Below are 21,914 nucleotides of genomic sequence, written 5' to 3' on the forward strand. Positions count from 1 at the left end.
GGTCGAGCTCCAGCCAGAGAGACAACCAGAGACAAGACAACCAGAAATGACTATACAGGTGTGGACATTGGGAAGATACTTTCTTGAGGCCTCACCACATTACCTTGGGAAGGGAGTTCTGGTGCAAGTTTGAGGCTCAAGCTGGTGGAATCTCAGTATTAATGGGCACATAACTCCATCTGTAACCACCTGCTGGTGAGGGTCCAGGATATTTGGGAGGTGCCAGAATTGGAAAGAATTTAAACTGCACCTTTTGAATGGCATCTAGTCCATACTGGACATGCACTAAATGGAAGCTTTCCCACTTTCTCAGGGGTTCTGAAGGCTGGTCTCTGTGCATTGTGAGGCCTGCTTGTATTCTGATGGCTGCACAAAAATCCTGTGTCAGGTAGGTTGCCAGGAAAAGATGACCTAGGACATTGCTTCAAGGCTTATTGCCTGGCCACTAAGTCCTGCATTAGCTTAGCTGAAAAGGTGACACCCAGGTACAACTGCAGGGAGTATGTGGACACTGCAGATCAGGTTAGCTTGTGGCTTTGAACAGAAAGAACATTTTCACATGGGGCTGGGCACCATGGAAGTGGAAAGTGTGTTGAGTCTCTTCATATTGGGAGAGTGGGGATATGGGGACAGGTGGGGAGGGTGCTGGGAGTCAACTCTAGAAGCAAAGGTCTAGGGACTGTTGGCCTGAGCCTCAGCTCTCAGTCTGGAATTTATCCTTCTCTGTCTGCTTGATATACGCTCCCAGACTGCTCCCCCCATCTGAGAGCTCACTATACCACAGGCCAGAGCCCTCTTCTTCCTGGTTGGGGTCATGGACCCTAGTCTAGCTCAGTTGCCCTAGAACTTCCTTCCACCTCCACTGGGAGTCAGTTTTTTCCCCCTACAAACCCCAGGAGAGATGCTTCTCTACTTTTGGGAAGACCTTTGTTCCACTGCACTGCATACATCTGGGAAAATGTTTTACTTCCAGTTATGGGCTGAATTGTGTTTCCTAAAATCCATCTGTTGGAGTCCTAGCTCCCAGCACCTCAGAATGTGACTGTATTTGGATATAGGGTAATTAAATTAAAATGAGGTCACTAGGGTGGGCTCTAATCCAATATGATTGTTGTTCTTATAAGAAGAAGACATTAGGACAAAGACACATACAAAGGGAGAATTATATAAGGACATAGGGAGAAGATAGCCATCTACAAGTCAAGGAGAGAGGCCTCATGAGAAACCAACTTTGCCCTCACCTTGACCTTGAACTTCTAAATTCCTGTTGCTTAACAGGCTGTGGTGTTCGTTTATAGCAGCCCACACTGACTGACAAGCTCCCTCTGAAGGCCTGCATGTGCCACACAACAGGAGAAGAGTCTGTGAGTAAAGACACCCTGCTCTTTCCCCATCTCCTGTGCTGCCCCACTCAGTGTCCCATCCCTGCCTTTCTCTTGGGACAGTGTCCTTTCCAGGCCCTGTTCCCTTGCCCAAGGAGCCAAATGACTGACCCCAAGGGAAAGGATGAGTACTAAGGTACGAGAGGGGAAGCGGGGTATTAGGATACAGGAGGTGAATGAATCTTTTATTTGCTTTTGCTTTGTTTTTCAGGCTTGGTTGGAGCAAGGGGGTGGGAGTTGAAGGACAAGGAAGCCAAGGAGAAGGATCCTCTGAGAGCTGGTGGGGCTGGGTTAGGGGAGGCATGGAAATCAGGGACTGAGGCAGACAGCAGGATCAGTGGGGCTCAGTGGGTCACTGCAGGGCCTGCCATTGCACCCTGAGCACAGACAGCAGTGAGAGCCAAGTCAGTGTAGGCATGACAGCCATGCCAGGCCTGGAAGAGCCCGCAGCCTGTAGAGGCTGGCGTGGAAATGGGGTCTGAGGAAGAGCAGCTGTGGGATCAGGAGGAAGTGTGAGCCTCTGGATCTCATTGATCCAGTCAGAGAAGTAGGTGACACTGGTGAACACACTGGGGTAGATGGGGTGCCGGCAGTCCAAGCCCCAGCTGGCCAGCCCTACTAGAACCCAGGCATTGAAGACATCACAAACGAGGGGGCTCCCAGAATCACCCTAAGTAAGAGAAAAGAGTTAATGAGAAGACAGAATCTGACACACCAAGTGGACAGGTGGGGCTTGTAAGTCTCTACTATCCAGGCCATACTTGTGGCCCACTGTGAAAGTCCAGATACCAGCGTCCCACTGCAAACCTCATCAAAGTCACCCTGGTGGGCACTGGTATCACAGTTCAGAGAGCTTCTGATCGACCCTCAGGAAGATCCTGGATCTACATCTATCAGTACATAGACCCCACTCTCTCCCCCTGTACCCAGGGAGGGCCCAGTGGCTCAGAGCAAAGCAATGCCCAAGGCCATTTGGGGACAGCTACATGGACAAGGCTCAGGAGGGCTGGCCTGTGAGAATACCTGGCCATCAAAAGCCTCTAATGATCCCCATCTCCTGCCACACACTGAGCTGCAGAAGTCTATCCCCACCTGGGTCCTCTTCCTTTTACAATTATTTAGGCCTTTGGTTTGCTCTCAGGTTCTTTAGAAAATGCCCAGGTGGAAGCATGGTGGAGGCAGCCTGCATTGTTAGGGGAATGAGCAGGGATCCTCAGAAAGATCCTGGAGGTAACTGAAGTCCTGAGATGCTATCTTGCAAGGACCACCAAGTTGGAAGTCCCCTTACTTCATTGACCAAATGGAGGGACTCATCCTTGGGGGGTACAGAAGCAGGGTACCCACCCATCCAACCTTCATGGGGAACACCCAAGACAGCTTCCACACTTGGAAGCACAGAGGTGAGAAGACAAGGCCCCTCCCTCATTGTGCTTTATAAACAAGCTAATTAGCCCACCATGGTCAGATGTGACATGTGGGAAAAAGCCATGGAAGGGATAGGGTCAGGGAGGATATCTCATGGTGATGGCATAAGGCTTTCCTGAGCTGAGACTCCAAACAGGAAACAACTTACCTTTCTGATTCAGGAGCAGAGGGGCTCGACAGGTGGAGGGGAAGAAGAGCAGTGAGGGGACCATGCAGGGAACAAGGGGAGCAGAGAGGCTGTGGTCACAGGGACTTATGGCTAGGGGTTTGGGTTTTCCCCTTATGGAAAACTGTACTAAGGGGGTGGGGGTGAAGGGTGACCTGACCTGTCTAAGTGGCTCACTCTGGTGCACTGTGGAGAATGGACAGTCCTGAGCAAGAATTAAAGAGGGAAGACCAGTCAGGAAGTGGTCACAGGAGAGAGATGAGAGATTACTGATAGGGAGTGGCCAGGATGCTGAGGAACAGTCAGACTTGGGATAATATTTTGAAGGAGGAGCCAATGGGACCTGTGAAATCTGAGCTTTCAACACCAACCAGGCAAAAAGCACAGAGAGAAAAGGGGGCAGGCTCAGCATGGAGCCCTTAGATCTCCAACATTTCATGGTGGCCGGGAAGGGGACCAAGAGCAGAGTGGAGCAGCTGTGGAGTTTGAGGCCCCAGAAATGGGAGGGAGACCTCCTGATGTGCTGAGCCCGCAAAAGACTCAGGACAACCTTGCTCTGCAAGACTGAAGCTGGTGAGGATGTTGGCCACATGGTTTTGGTGGCATGGTGGGGACACACTTGGGTGGAGTGGTCAGAGAGATTCAGTGCTGTCAGAGCAGTCTTTTTGGAAGAGGGGCAGAAAAACTGGGCAGTAGCAGAAGGAGATTGTTGCTGAGAGTTTACGCAGCAGTCATGAAAGGGAGAAACAGAGGACAAGGAGCAGGAGATCCTCTGAGTGCCCAGTGCTCCAGGAGGGGTCAGCTAGACATGAGGCACAGGAGAGATGCAGAGACTTATGGCTGGGGGTGATGATGAACAGACACTGGTCAGACTGCTCCAGTGTTCTTGGTGAAATAAGAAGCAAGCTTTTCAGCTGACAGGGAGGGTTTAGAAAGGGTGGCTTGAAGGAGAGAAAAGGGTTTATGTTGTGGCTGTCAAAGAGTGACAACCCCCGCAAAATGCACATCCTCATCCCTGGAACCTATGATTTTGTTACCTTTTGTGGCAAAAGACCGTTTGCAGTTTCAAGATGAGGATCTTGAAATAGGGAGATTATCATGGATCATCTGGGAGAGTCCAGTGTAATCCCAAGAGTCCCCATGAGGAAAGAGGGAGGAAGGTCGTAGTCAGAGAAGGTGATGGGATGACAGAAGCAGAGGCTAGAGTGATGCCTTTCAAGAACAGAGGAAGGAACCAAGAGCCAAGGAATGTAGGCAGCCTCTAGAAGCCTGTAAAAGCAAGGAAACATTCTCCCCTAGAGGCTCCAAAGGAAACATGCCCTTCCCATATCTTGATTTTTTACTTTGAACATCCAGAAATGTAAAATAATACATGTCTGTTGTTTTAACCACTCTGTTTATCTGTCACAACAGCTTCAAGAAACTCATACATGGGGACAGTGAGGTTGCACCAGCATTGCCACAGCTCTTCTCCTCAGTGGTCCCCAGTTGGAGTGTCCTTGACCTTCCTGACAGTATATACACTCCCAGCTGTTTGAGGCCAGGGGAAGGCCTGGTCCCTGGCTGGGGCAGTGGTTCTTGTTCACCCCAGGCCTCAGTGATTCATGTAGATGAACTATGTGGTTGCTGAAATGACAGTGGATTCTGGGCCAGTCTAGGAGAGATGGCAAAAGCTCCAACAGCCTTCTGGCTCCAGGGGGGCTCTCAGAAGGCAGAAAAAACATCAGCATTCACATATCCCATGCAAAGTGAGCTGTGGGAAGCAAAGGGTCGCTGGGAAGCAAAGGATCACTCTGGACTCAGTGCCAGACTGGGAAGCATAGGTTCGCTGGTTCAATTTCCAGTCAAAGCACATGTCTGGGTTGTGGGCCAGGCCCCCAGTAAGGGGTGCATAAGAGGCACTACACATTGATGTTTCTCTCCCTCTCTTTCTTCCTCCCTTTCCTCTCTCTAAAAATAAATAAAATGTTAAAGAAAAAAAGTAGGAATAGGTATATAGTTATGGGGATAAGTACAGTATAGGGGATGAAATAGCCAAAAAACCTATGCATAACCCATGGACATGAACAATGGTGTCTGGATTGCCTGAGGGAGTGGGGGTGCTGGGTTGAGTGGGGCAAAGGAGAAAAAATTAGGACAACTGTAATAGCATAATCAATAAAAAAGCCACAAATGATGGCCAAGAGAAATAAAGTCCACTTATAGAAAATTCACAATCTAATCTAAGGTGTTAAAAGTGAAGATAGTGGTTCCCTAGGGTGTTAGTGAGTGGAAGGGGCATTAATGGGGAATCTGTGGAGTTGGTGACACGTGGCAGTATGTGAACATTCATTAAACTATGTACTTAGTAATTACATTCTCAATTATATATTCTTTTGAATGTATACTTCAATCAAAAGTTTAAAATATACCCTGACTGGTGTGGCTCAGTGTGTTGAGTGCCAGATTGTGAACCAAAGGGTAATCACTTCAATTCCCAATCAGGACACATGCCTGGGTTGCAGGCCAGTTCCTCAGTTAAGGGTATGTGAGAGGCAACCACACATTGATGTTTTTCTCCTTCTTTTTCTCCCTCCCTTCTTCTCTTTCTAAAAATAAATAAATAAAATCTTTTTTTTTTTTAGTTTAAAATATGCCTAAAAATAGATGCTGTTTGTGGGTCCTTCCAGCAGACACAGTCATGGGATATGGGCTTAGGAAGGGACTAGCCTGGGGAACACTGCTGAGAGTTTGAGCCTAGGAAAGACACGCAAAGGGAAGGAACAGGTAGTCCTAGGTGTCTCACAAAGGGAGTAGAAGCAACACAGGCTCCCCCTGGGGAAACTGAGGCCCTGAGCTCAGGCAAGGGAAGAACAGTAATGGTCTCACTCACTTGGCAGATGGCTTTTCCAGTCAAGAAGTCCCCAGAACACAGCATCTCCTCATGCACAGGGTAGGTCTTGCCTTTGCCAAGTCTTTGTTCATATAACATATTACAGAGCTTGTTCTCGATAAGATTCACCTTGCCCTCCTGGAGACTGAAGGGTGGGAGTAGATGCTCTGTGAGGATAAGAAGATCCATGAAGGGTGCTGTAGCCTAGCTGAGGAGGCCAGGTTACTCTGAACCCCACTCTCTCTTACTGCTCACCACTGCCCCTACACATGGGCTTTTCTCAGCACAATTGAGCTTTCGACATGGCTTCTACCACCCTCAGTTAGCTTATCCCCTGTTTCTCAAACATTTTCAAACTCCTCCTATTCTCCACCTCTCTCATAACATTAGATTATACCTCTTCTATTCCACACACACAAAAAAAGGGCAAATCCCAGGGACACACGCCATTCACTGGGGCCTAGCAACCATTCATCAACCCATTTACACTTTTCATAACCATTCTATCCATTCTCCATTTGCCTATCATTAACTTTCCCACCTTCCCATCTATTAATTCCTCCATCCATCTACCCATATTTGCTCAGACCCCCACTTTCCACTCATCCTTCCCTCCATTTTTCCATCAACCACCTTTTCATCCATCCCTCTATTACTCTCCTGTCCATTTCCATCTACATCTATCAATATATCTACCCTCTCCATTTATCTGCCTGCCATTTATCCACCCACTCACCCATCTATTTTCCTTCTACTCACCCATCCTCTCACCTACACCCCCAGTCCTTTCATCCAGCCATTCATCTATTTATCTATCTTTGTGGTGGTCATCTTTTAGGCACTAATGATACAGGGGAATCTTTTCATTGGAGGAGATAGGGTAAGTAATGTAAATATAATTATTTTACGTCTAATAAGTAGTGTGAAGGAAATAAAACAGGAAGATGTGATAGTAGGAATTGTCTATTATAGCTCACAATCAAGTAAATCTCCTCAGAGGAGGAGCTGAGTTGTAAATGTAATGTAGAAATGAGTCATGCAAAGATTATCAGCAGAGATGAGAGTCAAGGACCAGACCCTAAGATGAGGATGACCTTGGCATGTTCAAGGCAGGAAAGAGACCTGGTAACTGGAATAGCATGCATGAGGGATACAGTAGGAAATAAAAGAGAGGGATTGGGGCCAACATCATGCAGGGGCTGATAGCTAAGGTATAGAGTTGGGACTGTTTACTAAGCATAAATGGCAATGCACTTAGGGTACTGAGTGGGGAAGTGGCATGACTCCTTTTAACTCAAACAGACAGCTGTGTGGAAACTAAAGCAGAGAACACTGGGTGGGAGCTGGGAGACCATTCTAGAGGTCCAGGACAGAAATGATGTTCTATTGAGCCAGGGTGACAGTGGTAAAGTACCTACCACGTGCCAGGCCCTGTGGCACAGACTGTCATATTTAAATGAGTAAGATGCTATCGCTGCCTTCAAGGAAGAACCAGCTTCTGTGTGTGTGCATGTGTGTATATGTGTGTGACAGAGAGAGAGAGAGAGAATAAATATGTTGGTGCCCTGGTTATCCTATGATTAGGAGGAGTTCCTGAAACTTAGTAGGCAAGGGCCAGAGATTCTGGCATCTCCCACCCAATGAGGACATGGTCTGTCCAAAATGCCTGTACCGCCTCTATTGAGAAACACCATACCAAACTATGAGCCTATGAATAATTACAAATATATGATATTTCTTCCCTGTATACCATGAGAACTTCTCCAAACCATTAACACTCCTTTCTTTAGTAAACACGCCTGTCCATAAGTCTTTACCTACATTTTTCCCTTCAACCTAAAAAATAACAAATGTTTTTTCTGTGTTATTCAGTTCACCTAAAAGCCCATAAAGTAGACAATTTACCAAAATGAGGTTTTAACTTGATCATTTAGGCTCAGAGGTTAGAAGCCATAAATATGTTTTCTTTTCACTTTTCCCAAGCATCTTCTCTAGCAATGGGAAATCAGGGTGTTGGCAGTGGCCTGGAATGGGCCAGGGCCCAAGCATGACGTGTAAGTAGTATCAAGTCATCTCAGATCCATGGATGATTAAAACCTTGGAACTATGAAGACTCTAAGACTCCAGATTCTTGATTTCAAAAGTGAAAGTCCCAGACTTTCACACTCTTCAACTTAGGGAACTCTGATGCTTTAGAATCACACACATTTCAGAACTAAGACTTAGAATGGTCCAGTCATCTGGAAATGAGGCATAAAGGGCCAAAGACCAGTGGTCTCTTTGCATGGGAACCTTTCAGTCTGTTATTCCTCCCTCCTTCCTGCCCCTCCCTCCCCACTGCTCCCCTCACTCCCCCTCCCTGCTCTCACCCACCCACCTCTCCCACACCCCCTCACTGTCCTCGCTGAGCATCCCCCAACCAGTTATCCAGCAGGATGAGTAACTGGGCAGCTGCACTCCAGGGATTGGGAGGCAGGCAGGACTAATGTAGGAGGTGAAGTTCACAGGCAGGTGCAGCTGCAACATGGCTATGTCACTCCCAAAGGGGTGGAACTTCTCAAAGTCTGGGTGCATAATAATCCGGTTCACAGCCATCTTTTGTGTGTGCTGAGTGTGCTGGTACAGCTGGGTGGTTCCCAACAGAATCTGGTAGTCCTCTGGGAAATGGGATTTGCTGAAGGAAGAAAGGGCCACCGTCAGCATCATCTCTGAGTGTTTGGGCCAGCTCTCTCTCCCTGCATCCCTGTCTAACTGTCCACACCCTTGTGGGCTTCCTGCTCCTCCTGGTGCAGGCAGCTTTTATCTTCCCTTTCTAACTGTCAGGGAAGTTAGGCCAAATGATGGTCCACTCACAACCTCAGAACACACAGCTTCCCCATCATACCCTAGAATTAAAGGAACAGAGATACCTAATGCTAGAGGGGCCCTTGGTGGGGCCATCACATAAGGGTCTCTGGATTGTACACAAGAGGAGGTGTACATCCCTAAGCTTTAACTGGACCCTTCCTAAGGCTCCTGCCACATGGTTCCAACACTTCTCCTGCCTCTCCTTTCTTCAAACACCTTCTTGCTCAAGGGCTGCTTATTAGCTTGGTTATAAGCATTCACGAAAGATGTGTTCAATGAGCAAATGAGTGCAGGAAACAAAACCTCACCTTGATCTCTGAACATGTGTGATAAAAATTCCCACCTTCCTGACTATTTGCATGGCTCATCCACCTGGAAAGCCTTTCCCTTTACTTCCCAGACCCAAAACTCTTCTTTTTGGGCAAGCCCTTTCTGCTCCATACCAACTATATTTCCATACCTCCCTCCTTCTCCTGTGGGGTTGGCCCTTCTCACTTCATGTTGGACTTTTTTTCCTGACAGAATGGAAGCATAGCAAAGTAGGGTCTTGCCAATCCCTATGCCACAGAGGGGCTCACATGAAGTGTGGCACAGAGAAGGTGCCAACAGGACTCTGGACTTTCAAAGCCAGTTGCTACATGAACCCCAACAGCCTGACCAAGGCTGTGATGTCTCTTCTTCCTTGGGCTTATTCCTTGCCTATTCAGAAGTTAGACATTGAGCCAGCCCTGGAGGAGCTGAAGGAGTTAAGACTCCCAAGTAGCCATGTCAGTCTCTAGGGTCACCCACACAGCCTTGAACCACATCTTCTCCCAAGCATGCAGTGTTGCTGAAGTGATGAGAATTGCTCAGTTTCTGCCTGTCATTGCAGCCCCAGGTGCCTACCTGTATTCTGACACTCAGGAATATGAGGACACTAAGGAGAAGCTGTGGTCTGAGGTGGCAAAGAGCCAGTGCATGGCAGCTTGTATGGACACTGCCTATATCCTGGGGGACAGGCACGGAGGCTAGGATGAAGGATGAGGAGGATATGGGCAGGAGAGTGGAGAAAAGATTTCCAGGTTGAGGGGATGCAGGTTGAAGGAGGGAATGACATGTGTTTGAAGGCCATGGGCTGCTTTAGAGCAAAGCCCAGAGGAGCTGACATGGTACACTCATTACCCCTTTTTTCCTCTTTCCCTGCATCTTCCTCCCCTACCAGCCCATCTTCTGGAGCCCCAGGGAGGAGGACTCACTTGAGAAAGCAGTGGGCAGTGGAAACCAGCCAGAAGGAGTTGATGAGGACAGCTCCGCAGATGTGCAAGTTTCGGTAGAGCAGGCTGGCCTGCCATGGCCACTGGCCAGCCACCACATCCTGGCCACCATAGATCTTCCCCATCACCTTGGGCTTCCCACACACTGTGGAGACAACCCCTGGCCTATGTTAGAGACATCAGCTGTATCCCAAATGCCACTACCAGGGAGGCCCTTCTCCACCTCATAGATGGGGAAAGGAAAACCAAAGTTCAAGTGGCTTGGCCAAAATCATAGGACTACCTAGACTTTGACTTCACTGGCTGCTGCCAAAGACTGGACAGCAGAGCATAACTGAGCAAGTCCCATAGGGTGGGGCAAGAGGAAACAAGGGTGGCCACAGGAACTCACAATAGTATCTCCTAGAAGACAAATATCCTTGAGTGGGTCTTCCAAAGGCTGGGCACATCAAAGGCATTATTTTCCTCAACAGCACATGCTACGCCTACTCTGAAGATCAAAGAACTAAAGGCCTCAGAGAGTAACAATGTGCCTTGCTTAAGATTGTGACTTCTAAGTATCTGCCCTACCACCTTACTCCAGTATCTTAGGCAGACAGGTTCACAGGTAGAAGTCTGGTGCTATGTGACTTGGGGAAATTTGCTCCCCATGTTTGACTCAAGATTCTACATTTCTAAAAGAAGAGGGGTGGTACCAGTGGAGCTCCTAAATTTATAAAACAAATACTGAGAGATATAAAGTAGGAGATTGCCAGTAATACTGAAATTCCAGGGGAATTTAACACCCACTGATACCAATGGATACATTATCCAGACAGAAAATCAACAAGGAAAGAGCAGCTTTAAATGACACATTAGACCATATCCCTTTAATTGATATTTTGGGGCAATTTCAATACAAAGCAGCAGAATATATATTATTTTCAAGCACACATGTAATATCTTATAGGTAGACCACAAAAAGAGTCTGAATGAATTTAAAAAGATTTAAATTATATCAAGCACCTTCTCCAACCACAAGGGTATAAAACTACAAAGTAATTATAAGAAGAAAATTGAAAAATAAACACATGGAGGCTAAATAAAATATTACTAAACAGTGTATGGGTTAAAAATGAGATCAAGAAAGAAATCAAAAGATAACTTGACACAAAAAAAAGTGAAAACACAATGACCCAAAGTATATGAGACACAGCAAAAGCAGTTGTAAGAAAGAAATTCATAGCAACGTGGGTCTACCTCAGGAAACAAGAAAAAGGTAAAATAAACAATCTAACTTTACACCTAAAGAAACTAGAATAAGAACAACAAAGTTCAACATGAGTAGAAGGAAGAAAATAATAAGTCAGAGCATAAATAAATAAAACAGACTTTAAAAAAATACAAAACATCAATGAAACTAAGAACTGGTTCTCTGAAAAGACAACCAAAATTGACAAAGCTTTAAACCAGACTCATAAAAAAAGCAATAGAGAGAGGACCAAAAAAAATCAGAAATGAAGAAGAAGTGACAAATGACACGACAGAAATACAAAGGATTTTAAGAACATACTATAAACAATTATAGGCCAACACTTTGGACAATCCAGAAGAAATGAATAAATTCCTAGAAACCTACAATCTTCCAAGATTGAATCAAGAAGAAACAGAATATCTGAAGTGATGAATCAAAATAATAATTAAAAAATACAAACAAACATAATTCTCAACCAGATGGCTTCACTGGTAAATTTTATCAAACATTCAAAGAGGAATTAACACTTATCTTTCTCAACAATTACAAAATTTCAAGAGGCAAGAAGGCTCCCAACCTCATTTTACAATAATTACCTTGGCCAGAATTACCTTGAATCCCAAACCAAAGACATTGCGAAAAGAGAAAATTGTAAGCCAATATTCCTGATAAACACAGATGCAAAAAATCTCAACAAAATATTAGTAAACTGGATTCAGCAATAAATCAAAAAGATCATATAGTATGACCAAGTAAGATGTATTCCTGGGTTAACTATATGCAAATCAACTAATGTGATACAACACATAAACAAAATAAAGGATAAAAATTGTATGAACATATCAATAGGTTCAGAAAAAGCATTTGACAAAACCCAGCATCTGCATATGTTAGAAAGAGTTAGAATACAGAAAACATACCTCAATATAGAAAGGGCCATATGTGACAAATACACAGCTAACATCATAGTCAACAGTGAAAAACAAAAAGAATTTTCCTGGAGATCAGAAACAAGACAAGGATGTCCTCTCTCACCACGTTTATTCAACATAAAAGTGGAAGTTCAAGCAACAGCAATCAAACAAGAAAAAGAACTAAAGGGCATCAAAATTGGAAAGGAAGAAGTAAAACACTAATCATTTGCAGGTGAGGTAATACTATGTGGAGAGAACCCTAAATATTCCACCAAAAACTATTGAATCAAGTAGCAGTATACAAAATTAAAATTCAGAAATTGGTTGCATTTAAAAATATATATTTTATTGATTATGATATTATAGTTGTCCCATTCCCCCCTTTATTTCCCTCCACTTTATACCCTCTCCCACCTGTATTTCCCACCCCCTCCCCAACCTTAGTTCATATCCATGGGCCGTACATATAAGTTCTTTAGCTTCTACATTTCCTTTACTATGCTTATCCTCCCCCTGTCTATTTTGTGCCTACTATTTATGCTTCTTATTCCCTGTACATTTCCCCCCATTCTCCCCTCCATTTCTCATTGATAACCCTCTAAGTGATCTCCATTTATGTGATTCTGTTCCTGTTCTAGCTGTTTGCTTAGTTGTTGTTGTTTTTTAGGTTTGGTTGTTTATAGTTGTAAGTTTGTCATTTTACTGTTCATAGTTTTGATATTCTTTTTCTTAGATAAGTCCCTTTAACATTTTATATAATAAGGGCTTGGTGATTATGAACTCCTCTAATTTGACCTTATCTAGGAAGAACTTTATTTACCCTTCCAATCTAAATGATAGCTTTGCTAGATAGAGTAATCTTGAATGTAGGTCCTTGCCTTTCATGACTTGGAAGACTTCTTTTGAACCTCTTCTTGTCTGTAAGGTCTGTTTTGAGAAATCAGCTGCTAGTTTTATGGAAACTTCTTTGTAGGTAACTGTCTCCTTTTTTCTTGCTGTTTTTAAAATTCTCTCCTTACCTTGAATCTTGGATAATGTATTTATGATGTGCCTTGGTGTGTGCTTCCTTGGGTCCAACTTGTTTGGGACTCTCAGCCTCCCGGACTTCCTGGAAGTCTATTTCCTTTGCAAGATTGGGGAAGTCCTCCTTTATTATTTCTTCAAATAACTTTTAAATTTCTTGTTCTTCCTCTTCTCCTTCTGGCTCCCCTATGATTTGGATGTTAAAACATTTAAAGTTGTCCCAGAGATTTCTAAGCTTCTGCTCATTTTTTTTTTGAGTTCTTATTTCTTCATTATGCTGTGATTGAATGTTTATTTCTTCCTTCTGGTCCAAACTGTTATTTGAGTCCCATTTTTTTCCATCACTGTTGGACTCCTGTACATTTTCCTTTATTTTACTTTTCACAGCTTTCACTTTTTCCTCTATTTTGTGGCCATACTCAACCATTTCTGTGAGCATCCTGATTACCAGTGTTTTGAACTGTGCATCTGATAGATTAGATACCTCTTCATTGCTTAGTTGTAGATTTTCTGGTTCTTTGATCTGTTCTTCCATTTGGACCATTTTTTTTTTGTCTCAATGCACCTGTAATGTAGTAAGGGGCAAAGCCTTAGGTATTCACCAGGGTAGGGTAATCCTCATTGCTGTGTTGTGGCACTGTATACAGAGAAGGGGTCAGGGAGGAAACAATGCTGCTTGTTCACCTGCTTGTTCTCTCCTGGCTTTCAGTCACTCCTCTACTAGCCACAAGCAAATTGGGCCCTTCTGGTGTTGATTCCTGGGTGGGTGGGTTTGTGTACACTCTAGGATCCTGTGGGTCTCTCCAACTAATGGTCTTGTGAGGCTGGGAGTTTCTCCTGCTGTCTCAACCTCTACAGGATTTTTTTCAGTCAGATGCTTTGAGGCTTTATTTCCCCACACTGGAACCCTATGCTGTACAATTTGTATCACTCCCCAGTTGTTATTTCCAGTTTATCCACACACAAATGTGGGACTGTCTCCTCCCCCAGCTGCCACCTTCCTATGAGTCCTCTCCACTCAACTGCCCGTCTATGCCCCTCCTACCAGTCTGGATGAATGTTTCTCCTTTATCTCCTTGCTTGTCAGACTTCCGTACAATTCAGTTTTCTGTCAGTTATGGTTGTTTTTGTTTTTTAATTTGCTGTTGTCCTTATTTTGGTTGTTCTAGGAGGCACAGTGTATCTATGCCTCCATTTGGCTGAGGTCAGGTGCTTTCTTGGTTGCATTTTTATATACCAATAACAAACTACCAGAAAGATAAACTAAGAAAAGAACCCCTTTAAAATTGCATCACAGATACCTAGGAATAAATCTAACCAAGGAGGAAAAAGCCCCATACTCAGAAAATTATAAGACATTGAATAAAGAAATCAAAGAATATACAAATAAATGTAAGCATATACTGTGCTCATGGATAGAAAGAATTAACATGTCTGTGCTACACAAAACATTCTATAGACTCAATGCAATTCCTATCAAAATATCAATGGCACTTCTTACAGAGCTAGAACAAATAATTCTAAAATTTAGATGGAACTACAAAAGACCCTGCATAGCCACAGAAAACCTGTGGAAGAAGAACAAAGTTGGATGTATCAATCTACCTAATATCAAACTATACTACTAAGGCTATAGTAATCACACTGTATGGTATTAGCATAAGAAGAGATATATAGATCAATAAATAGAATAGAAAGTGCAAAAATAAAGCCACACCCATATAGTCAATTAATCTCAAAAAGAAGGCAAGAATATACAATGGGGTAAAGACAGTGTATTTAAGAAATGGTCTTAGAAAAACTGGACAGCTGCATGCAAAAGAAAGAAAGAACGAAACTAGACCGCCTTCTTACACCATATACAAGAATAAACTCAGATGAGAGGCAAGATGGCTGAGGAGTAAATGGAAGCCCCACTAACCACCTCCCAGGACCAATCTGAAATTACAACTAAATTGTGGAGAAATCACCACAAACAAACAAGTAAAGAATAGCAAGAGAGAAACCTTATAACCTCAGACAGACAAGAATTATCTTCAGCAGTAACTGACTGGTAAGGGGTGCAGTGGAGATTCGAGAGGGCTGGCTGGGCACCCACAAGAAACAGCAATGGAGAAATGATTAAGCAATTGGTTGAATCCCCCTGAGAACTGTGGGGTCTAAATTCAAAGCTGGGATCCCTGGCTACAGCACAGGATTCAAAAAAGTACATAGGTAACAACCAGTGGCAAAAAATGTCAGGGTTGCTCTATGCCAGAGAAGGGTGGCTAGAGGTGCAAAGACCCATTTAAAGCACCAACAAAAAATTTCATTTGCATCCACTCACCTGGGGCTCTGCTAAAAGTGGCAGCAGAGTGAACTGAAGACACCTGAGGAGAGACTGGAGACAGAACCTGGGGAAGAGTTCTGAGAGAGTAGCTGCTGGGATCGCATTGCTAAGTCATACCCTATACAGCCAAAGCCATCTTGCTCGGGCAGACAATTCCATTGCGAGCAGCAGCAACCTGAGGGGAAACATCAGCCCCACTCCTAGGAGAGATTCTACCCCAGTTCTATGGTGCTTAAACCTCACTGCAGAGTAAGGAGTGATTAGAATAAGAACTGAAAGAGAGAGCCACAGATAGTAGATACCTAGCAAGTGGGGTGCAGAGTGGACTAGAGATGCTTGAGGAGAGACTGAAGACAGAAGCTTTGGAGAAAGAACTTGGAGAGGAGCCTCCAGGATCCCAGTGCTAAGTCATTTCCCATACTACAGCAGCCATCCTGCTCAGGAAGCTTACTCCCCTCTGAGTGACAGCAACTTGAGGGGAAACAAGAACCCTGACCCCAGAGTTCTGCCCCATGCAGCAGTCAGTCTTAAGCCTGACTGCTGAGTGCAGAGTGACTAGATTAATAACTGAATGAAAAAGCCACAGTTAGTAGATCCCTGGCAGTCTAGGAGCAGGCTGCCTAAGGTCAGATGGGGTCAACATCCCACATCAAAAGGAGGCGGATTCAGAAAGGAAAAACAGTGGAAAATACTAGAGGCTACTGAGATGAAATCCACTGTGGTTTTCTCCATGATTAGCGATATTTTCTTGCTGCATAGTTTTTTAACATTAATTTCTTGTCCAATAAGCTTGTGCATATTAAGTTACTAGATTTTATATTATAGTTTATTTCTCTTTCTTATAATAGTCTTAATGTCTTTACACCCTTATTAATACTGGTTAATTTGCTGTTGATAGTGGAATTGCAGGGGGTGGCGGGGCAGATATTTTTGCAGATGTGGGTTTGTTCCCTGGTCTTTGTGGTGTTGTTCTGGCAGCACCTGCACAATGGCATATAAGACATGGTGGGTGGAGATACCCTCAGTCAAGCAGCTGGAGGGAAGGACCCACCAAAGAAAGACCCAACAACAATAAAAACACAATTACATCCAGAGAGCCAACACAAATGGCATAAAGGGCATCCTAACAGTATCAAGTTCAGGACATCAAGGAGACTGCACCACTGATCTCACCCACTGATCTCACTGATTTGTATGGTCTCCTACCATACAAATTCACACCACAGACTCAGGGAGTCAAGTCAGATCAATGTAAGAAGCACAGCCAAACAAGAAGAGTCTCACAAATAATGTGAAGACAAAGAAACAATCCCCAAATGAAAGGAAAGGAGGAGGCCTCAAAAAGAATGCTAAATGAGATACAGGTAAGTCAAGTATCAGATATTGAGTTCAAAACGATGGTTATAAGGAAGCTCAATGAGCTCACTGTGAATTCCCAAAAACTACAGGGAAGCTACAAGGAACTTACTGTATATTACACCAGCATGAAAAAGGACACAGGAAATGAAGAATACAATTTCTGAATTGCAGAACATGGTAGAAAAATCAAAATCAGGCTAGATGAAGCAGAGGATTGAATCAGTGAGCTGGAAGAAAGAGAGGAAAAAAACTCACAGAAAGAACAACAAAAAGAAAAAAAAGACTAAAAAGAAAGAGGACTTAAGGGAAATGCAGGACAATATGAAACATAATAATTTGTGTATAATAGGGATACCAGAAAGAGAAGAAGGGGAGCAAGGGATAGAAAACCTGTTTGAAAAAGTAGTGATGGAAAGCTTTCCTAATTTGATGAGAGAAAAAGACATGCCAATCCAGGAAGCAGAGAGGGTCCCAATCAAGAGAAACCCAAACAGGTCCACTCCAGGAGACATCATAATTAAAATGGCAAAATTCAAAGACAAAGAGAGAATCTTAAAGGCAGCAAGGGAAAAACAGGAAGTAACATACAGGGAGCCTCAGTAAGGCCAGCAGCTGACTTCTCAATGGAAACACTACAAGCCAGAAGGGAATGACAAGAAATATTCCAAGTGATGAAAAACAAAGGTCTACAACCAAGGGTAGTTTAGCCAGCAAGCCTCCCAATTAAAATGAAAGGCAAAATAAGGAGTTTCCCAGACAAAAGAACGCTAAAAGAATACACCTCCACCAAACCAGCATTGCAAGATATCCTAAGGGGACTGCTCTAAGAAGATGAAGACTAAAAAAAAAAAGTGACAGAGAGAGGAACACAGGTACAAAGGGGATAAAAGGGCAATGACTAAGTACCTATCAATAATAACCTTAAGGGCTGCAATCAAAAGACATAGGGTAGCTGAATGGATTAAAAAAAAACAACCATGACCCACACCTATGCTGCCTACAAGAGACCCACTTCAGGACAAAAGACCTACATAGACTGAAAGTGAATACTTGGAAAAATATTCCAGGTGAATAGATGGGAAAAATAAGGGGGTAGCAATACTTATATAGACAAAATAGACTTTAAAACAAAGGCCATAAAAAGAGATACAGAAGGATACTTCATAATACTCAAGGAAAGAATCCATCAAAAAGACATAAACATTGTAAACATATATGCACCCAACATAGGAGCACCCAAATATATAAAGAAAATCTTGGAGAACTTCAAGAAAGATATAGATAGCAACACAGTTATACTAGGGGATTTTAACACCTCACTCTCAACAATAGATAGATCTTCCAAACAATGTTTCAACAAGGATATTGTGGCACTGAACGAAGCACTAGATCAAATGGACTTAACTGATATATGTAGAACTTTTCATCCCCAAGAAGCAAAATACACATTCTCTTCAAATGCATATGGAACATTTTCAAAGATAGACCACATGATAGGACACAAAAGGGGCTTCAACAAAATTCAAGAAAACTGAAGTCACATCAAGCATTTTCTTGGGCCACAAGGGCATGAAACTGGAAACCAACTTCAAGAAGAAAACTCAAAAACACTCAAATTTGTGGATGTTGAATAGCAGGCTCTTAAACAATGAATGGGTTAAGAGTGAGATCAAGGAAGAAATAAAAACATTTCTGAAAACAAATGAAAATGAACTCACAACAGTCCGAAACTTATGGGACACAGTGAAGGCAGCCCTGAGAGGGAAGTTCATAGCAATACAGGCCTACCTAAAAAAGATAGAAACTTTTCAAATAAGCAACCTCACCCTACAGCTACAAGAACTGGAGGAACAACAACAAAACCCAGAGTGAGTAGAAGGAAGGAAATAACCAAGATCAGAGCAGAATTAAATGACACAGAGACTAAAAGAGCACTTCAAAGAAACAATAGATCCAGGAGCTGTTTTTTGAAAAGATTAACAAATTCCACAAGGTCTTCAGCATACTCATCAAGAAAGAAAAGAGAGAGGACCCAAACAAACAAAATAAGAAATGAAAGAGGAGAGATTACAACTGATACAACAGAAATACAAAGGATGGTAAGATATTACTATGAAAAACTATATGCCAAGAAATTTGAAAACCTGGGTGAAGTGCACAATTTTCTAGAAATATATAATCTCCCAAAACTGAACCAAGAAGCAGAGAGCCAGAACAGACCGATAACAGCTGGCAAAATGTAAGCAGTGATCAAAAAACCCAACACACAAAAGCCCTGGACTGGATGGTTTCATGGGAGAATCTTACAAAGCATTTGAGGGAGAGCTAACCCCCACCCTTCAGACTATTCCAAAAAATCCAACAAGATGGAAGACTCCCAAACTCTTCTCATGAAGCCAGCATCATCCTCTTCCAAAAACCATATAAAGACACAATGAAGAAAGAATTACAGGCCGATACTTCTGCTTAACATAGATGCTGCAATCCTCAAGAAAATATTGCCAAAGCACATCCAGCAGTGCAGTAAAAAGGTCATATACTATGACCAACTGGGATTCATCCCAGTGATCAAGGATGGTACAATATTTGCAAATCAATAAATGTAACACACCACATAAACAAAAGCAAAGACAAAAACCACATGGTCATATCAATAGATGTGGAAAAAGCATTTGATAAGGTACAGCACTCATTTGTGATAAAAACACTCAGCAAAGTGGGAATAGTGGAGCATTCCTCAACATCATAAATGCCATATATGAAAAACCTACAGCCAACATCATACTCAATGGATAAAAACTAAAAGCTTGCTCACTGAGATCAGGAACAAGGCAAGAATGTCCACTTTCACCACTTTCATTCAACATAGTATTGGAAGTACTAGCCACAGCAATCAGACAAGAAAAAGAAATAAAGGGCATCCAAATTGGGAAGGAAGAAGCAAAGCTGTCACTGTTTGTAGATGACATGATAGTATACATGGAAAATCTTACAGTCCACCAAAACACTACTCAAACTAAATAGTGAATTTGGCAAAACAGTGGATACAAAGTCAATATTCAGAAGTCAAAGGCATTTTTGTACACCAACAATGAAATATCAGGAACAGAAATCAGGAGAAAAATCTCAGTTGCTATAGCAACAAGAAAATAAAGAATCTAGGAATAAACCTACCAAAGGAGGTAAAAGACCTGTATGCAGAAAACTACACAACACTGATGAAAGAAATCAAGGAAGACAGAAATAAATGGAGGCCTATACCGTGTTCATGGATTGGAAGAATTAACATCATCAAAATATCAATATTGCCAAAAGCAATTTACAGATTCATCACAATCACCATTAACATACCAATGACGTATTTCACAGATATAGATGATACATGTCAAAAATTTATATGGAACTATAAATGACCCCAAATAGTCACAGCAATTTTCAGGAAGAAGAACAAAGTAGGAGGCATCACAATACCTGGCATCAAAGTATATTATGAGGCCACTGTAATCAGAAAAGCCTGGTACTGGCATAAGAACAGATACATAGATCAATGGAGAGCCCAGAAATAAACTTATTGGGTACTGCGCAGCCTGGTTTCAGAAGATGTAACCACCCCACCCCTTCCATGACTAAGATTAAATGGGTGGCCTTCAGAACATAAGCCACTAAGGAAACAAAGCTTATGTCCCTGGCAGGGGCACTGCCTCTGCTCCTTTTACTTCACTCTGCCTAACCCCCAAATGCTTGATCAGTTAGCCAATGACAGGTAAGATTCCCCAAGGGGAGAACTACCTAAGATAGGCATGATCATGGTACAGCTGGAGAGAAGGACTTGGGAGGCTATAGCAAAAGGGGGTGATGGACCCTCGCCTCCTGGCTTTAACATAGCCTATGTCCTTGTTCTGTCTGCAAAATGTCTCCTAATCTCTTGGCTGCCTTACTTCCCCTGACCGACTTAAGACTGAAAGAATGACAGAGGTTGGTGCAGCCATGTGCTGAAAAGGGGAGGGGGTTTCCCAGGTGATTAGGCCTAAGAAAGAATACATAAAATCCTGTGAAACCTGCTGTGCTCAGAATGCTCTCAATTAAATGATAATGGTCAGAGCAGGAAATGAGTTTGTTTCTCAAAGTTTTGTAACCCTTTAGCTATCTGACCCTGAGTCAAAATAGGCCCTCAGAGTTCTTTTTATGTTATCTATTGTCTGATATTTACTGCCTGATAATAATTAATGAACTTTACCTCTATTCCTGTGCAAAATGAAGCCAGTAAAAGCCCACTGAAGGAAAGGCTCTTGGATTTTTCTCCTTTGAAAGATCAGACACCTTTCCTCTCCAAGCAGATCATGTCTTGGTAGATTTATTTTCATCCATGGTGGGCAGGGGGGCCCTGCAGGCGGAGCCCTTCCACATAAACCTATGTCTATATGTTCAATTAATATTCAACAAAGGGAGTAGAAGCACAAAATGGAGTGAAAATAGCCTCTTCAACAACTAGGATTGGGAGATATGGACAGCTACATGCAAAAAATTGAAACTCGATCACAGACTTACACTGTATACAAAAACAAACTCAAGGTGGACAAAAGACTTAAATATAAGTTGTGACATCATAAAAGTCCTAGAGGAGAATAAAGGGAGGAAAGTCTCAGATATTCCACACAGCAATATTTTTACCAATATATCTTCTAGAGCAAGGGACATAAAGGAAAAAATAAACACATGGTACTTCATCAAAATAAAAAGCTTTTGCATGGCTAAAGAATACATCAGCAAAGTAAATAGGAAACCAAACATATGGGAAAATATATTTGCAAATTATACCTTAGACAAGGGTTTAACCTCCAAAATATATAAAGAACACATGGAACTCCACTCCAGGAAGACAAACAATCCAATTAAAAAATGGGCACAGGACCTGAACAGACACTTCTCCAAGGAGGACATACAGAGGGCCCTGAGAGATAGGAAAGGATGTTCAGTATCATTAGCCATCAGAGAGAAGCAAATGAAAACCACAATGATATAACACTTCTCACAGGTCAAAATGGCTATCATAACCAAATAAACAAACAAGTGCTAGCAAGGTTATGGAGAAAAGTGAACCCTAGCACAG

The 21,914-nt window shown here is 42.9% G+C and overlaps 1 protein-coding gene across 1 annotated transcript; it reads right to left on the minus strand.

Annotated features, from left to right (window-relative positions):
* Window positions 1-1,734: 1,734 nt before the first annotated feature.
* Window positions 1,735-11,813, minus strand: PRSS47P (Putative serine protease 47). Its single transcript, XM_053656423.1, has 5 exons — window positions 11,791-11,813; window positions 9,928-10,110; window positions 8,223-8,519; window positions 5,846-5,990; window positions 1,735-2,052 (listed from the first exon to the last, which is right to left on the minus strand). Exons 1-5 carry the CDS (start codon window positions 11,811-11,813, stop codon window positions 1,735-1,737), a joined length of 966 nt encoding a protein of 321 aa, XP_053512398.1.
* Window positions 11,814-21,914: the final 10,101 nt, after the last annotated feature.

The sequence above is a fragment of the Artibeus jamaicensis genome, unplaced genomic scaffold (genome assembly GCF_021234435.1).
Source record: "Artibeus jamaicensis isolate MK-2021 breed Jamaican fruit bat unplaced genomic scaffold, CSHL_Jam_final scaffold_1964, whole genome shotgun sequence".
Classification (NCBI taxonomy): Eukaryota; Metazoa; Chordata; class Mammalia; order Chiroptera; family Phyllostomidae; genus Artibeus; species Artibeus jamaicensis.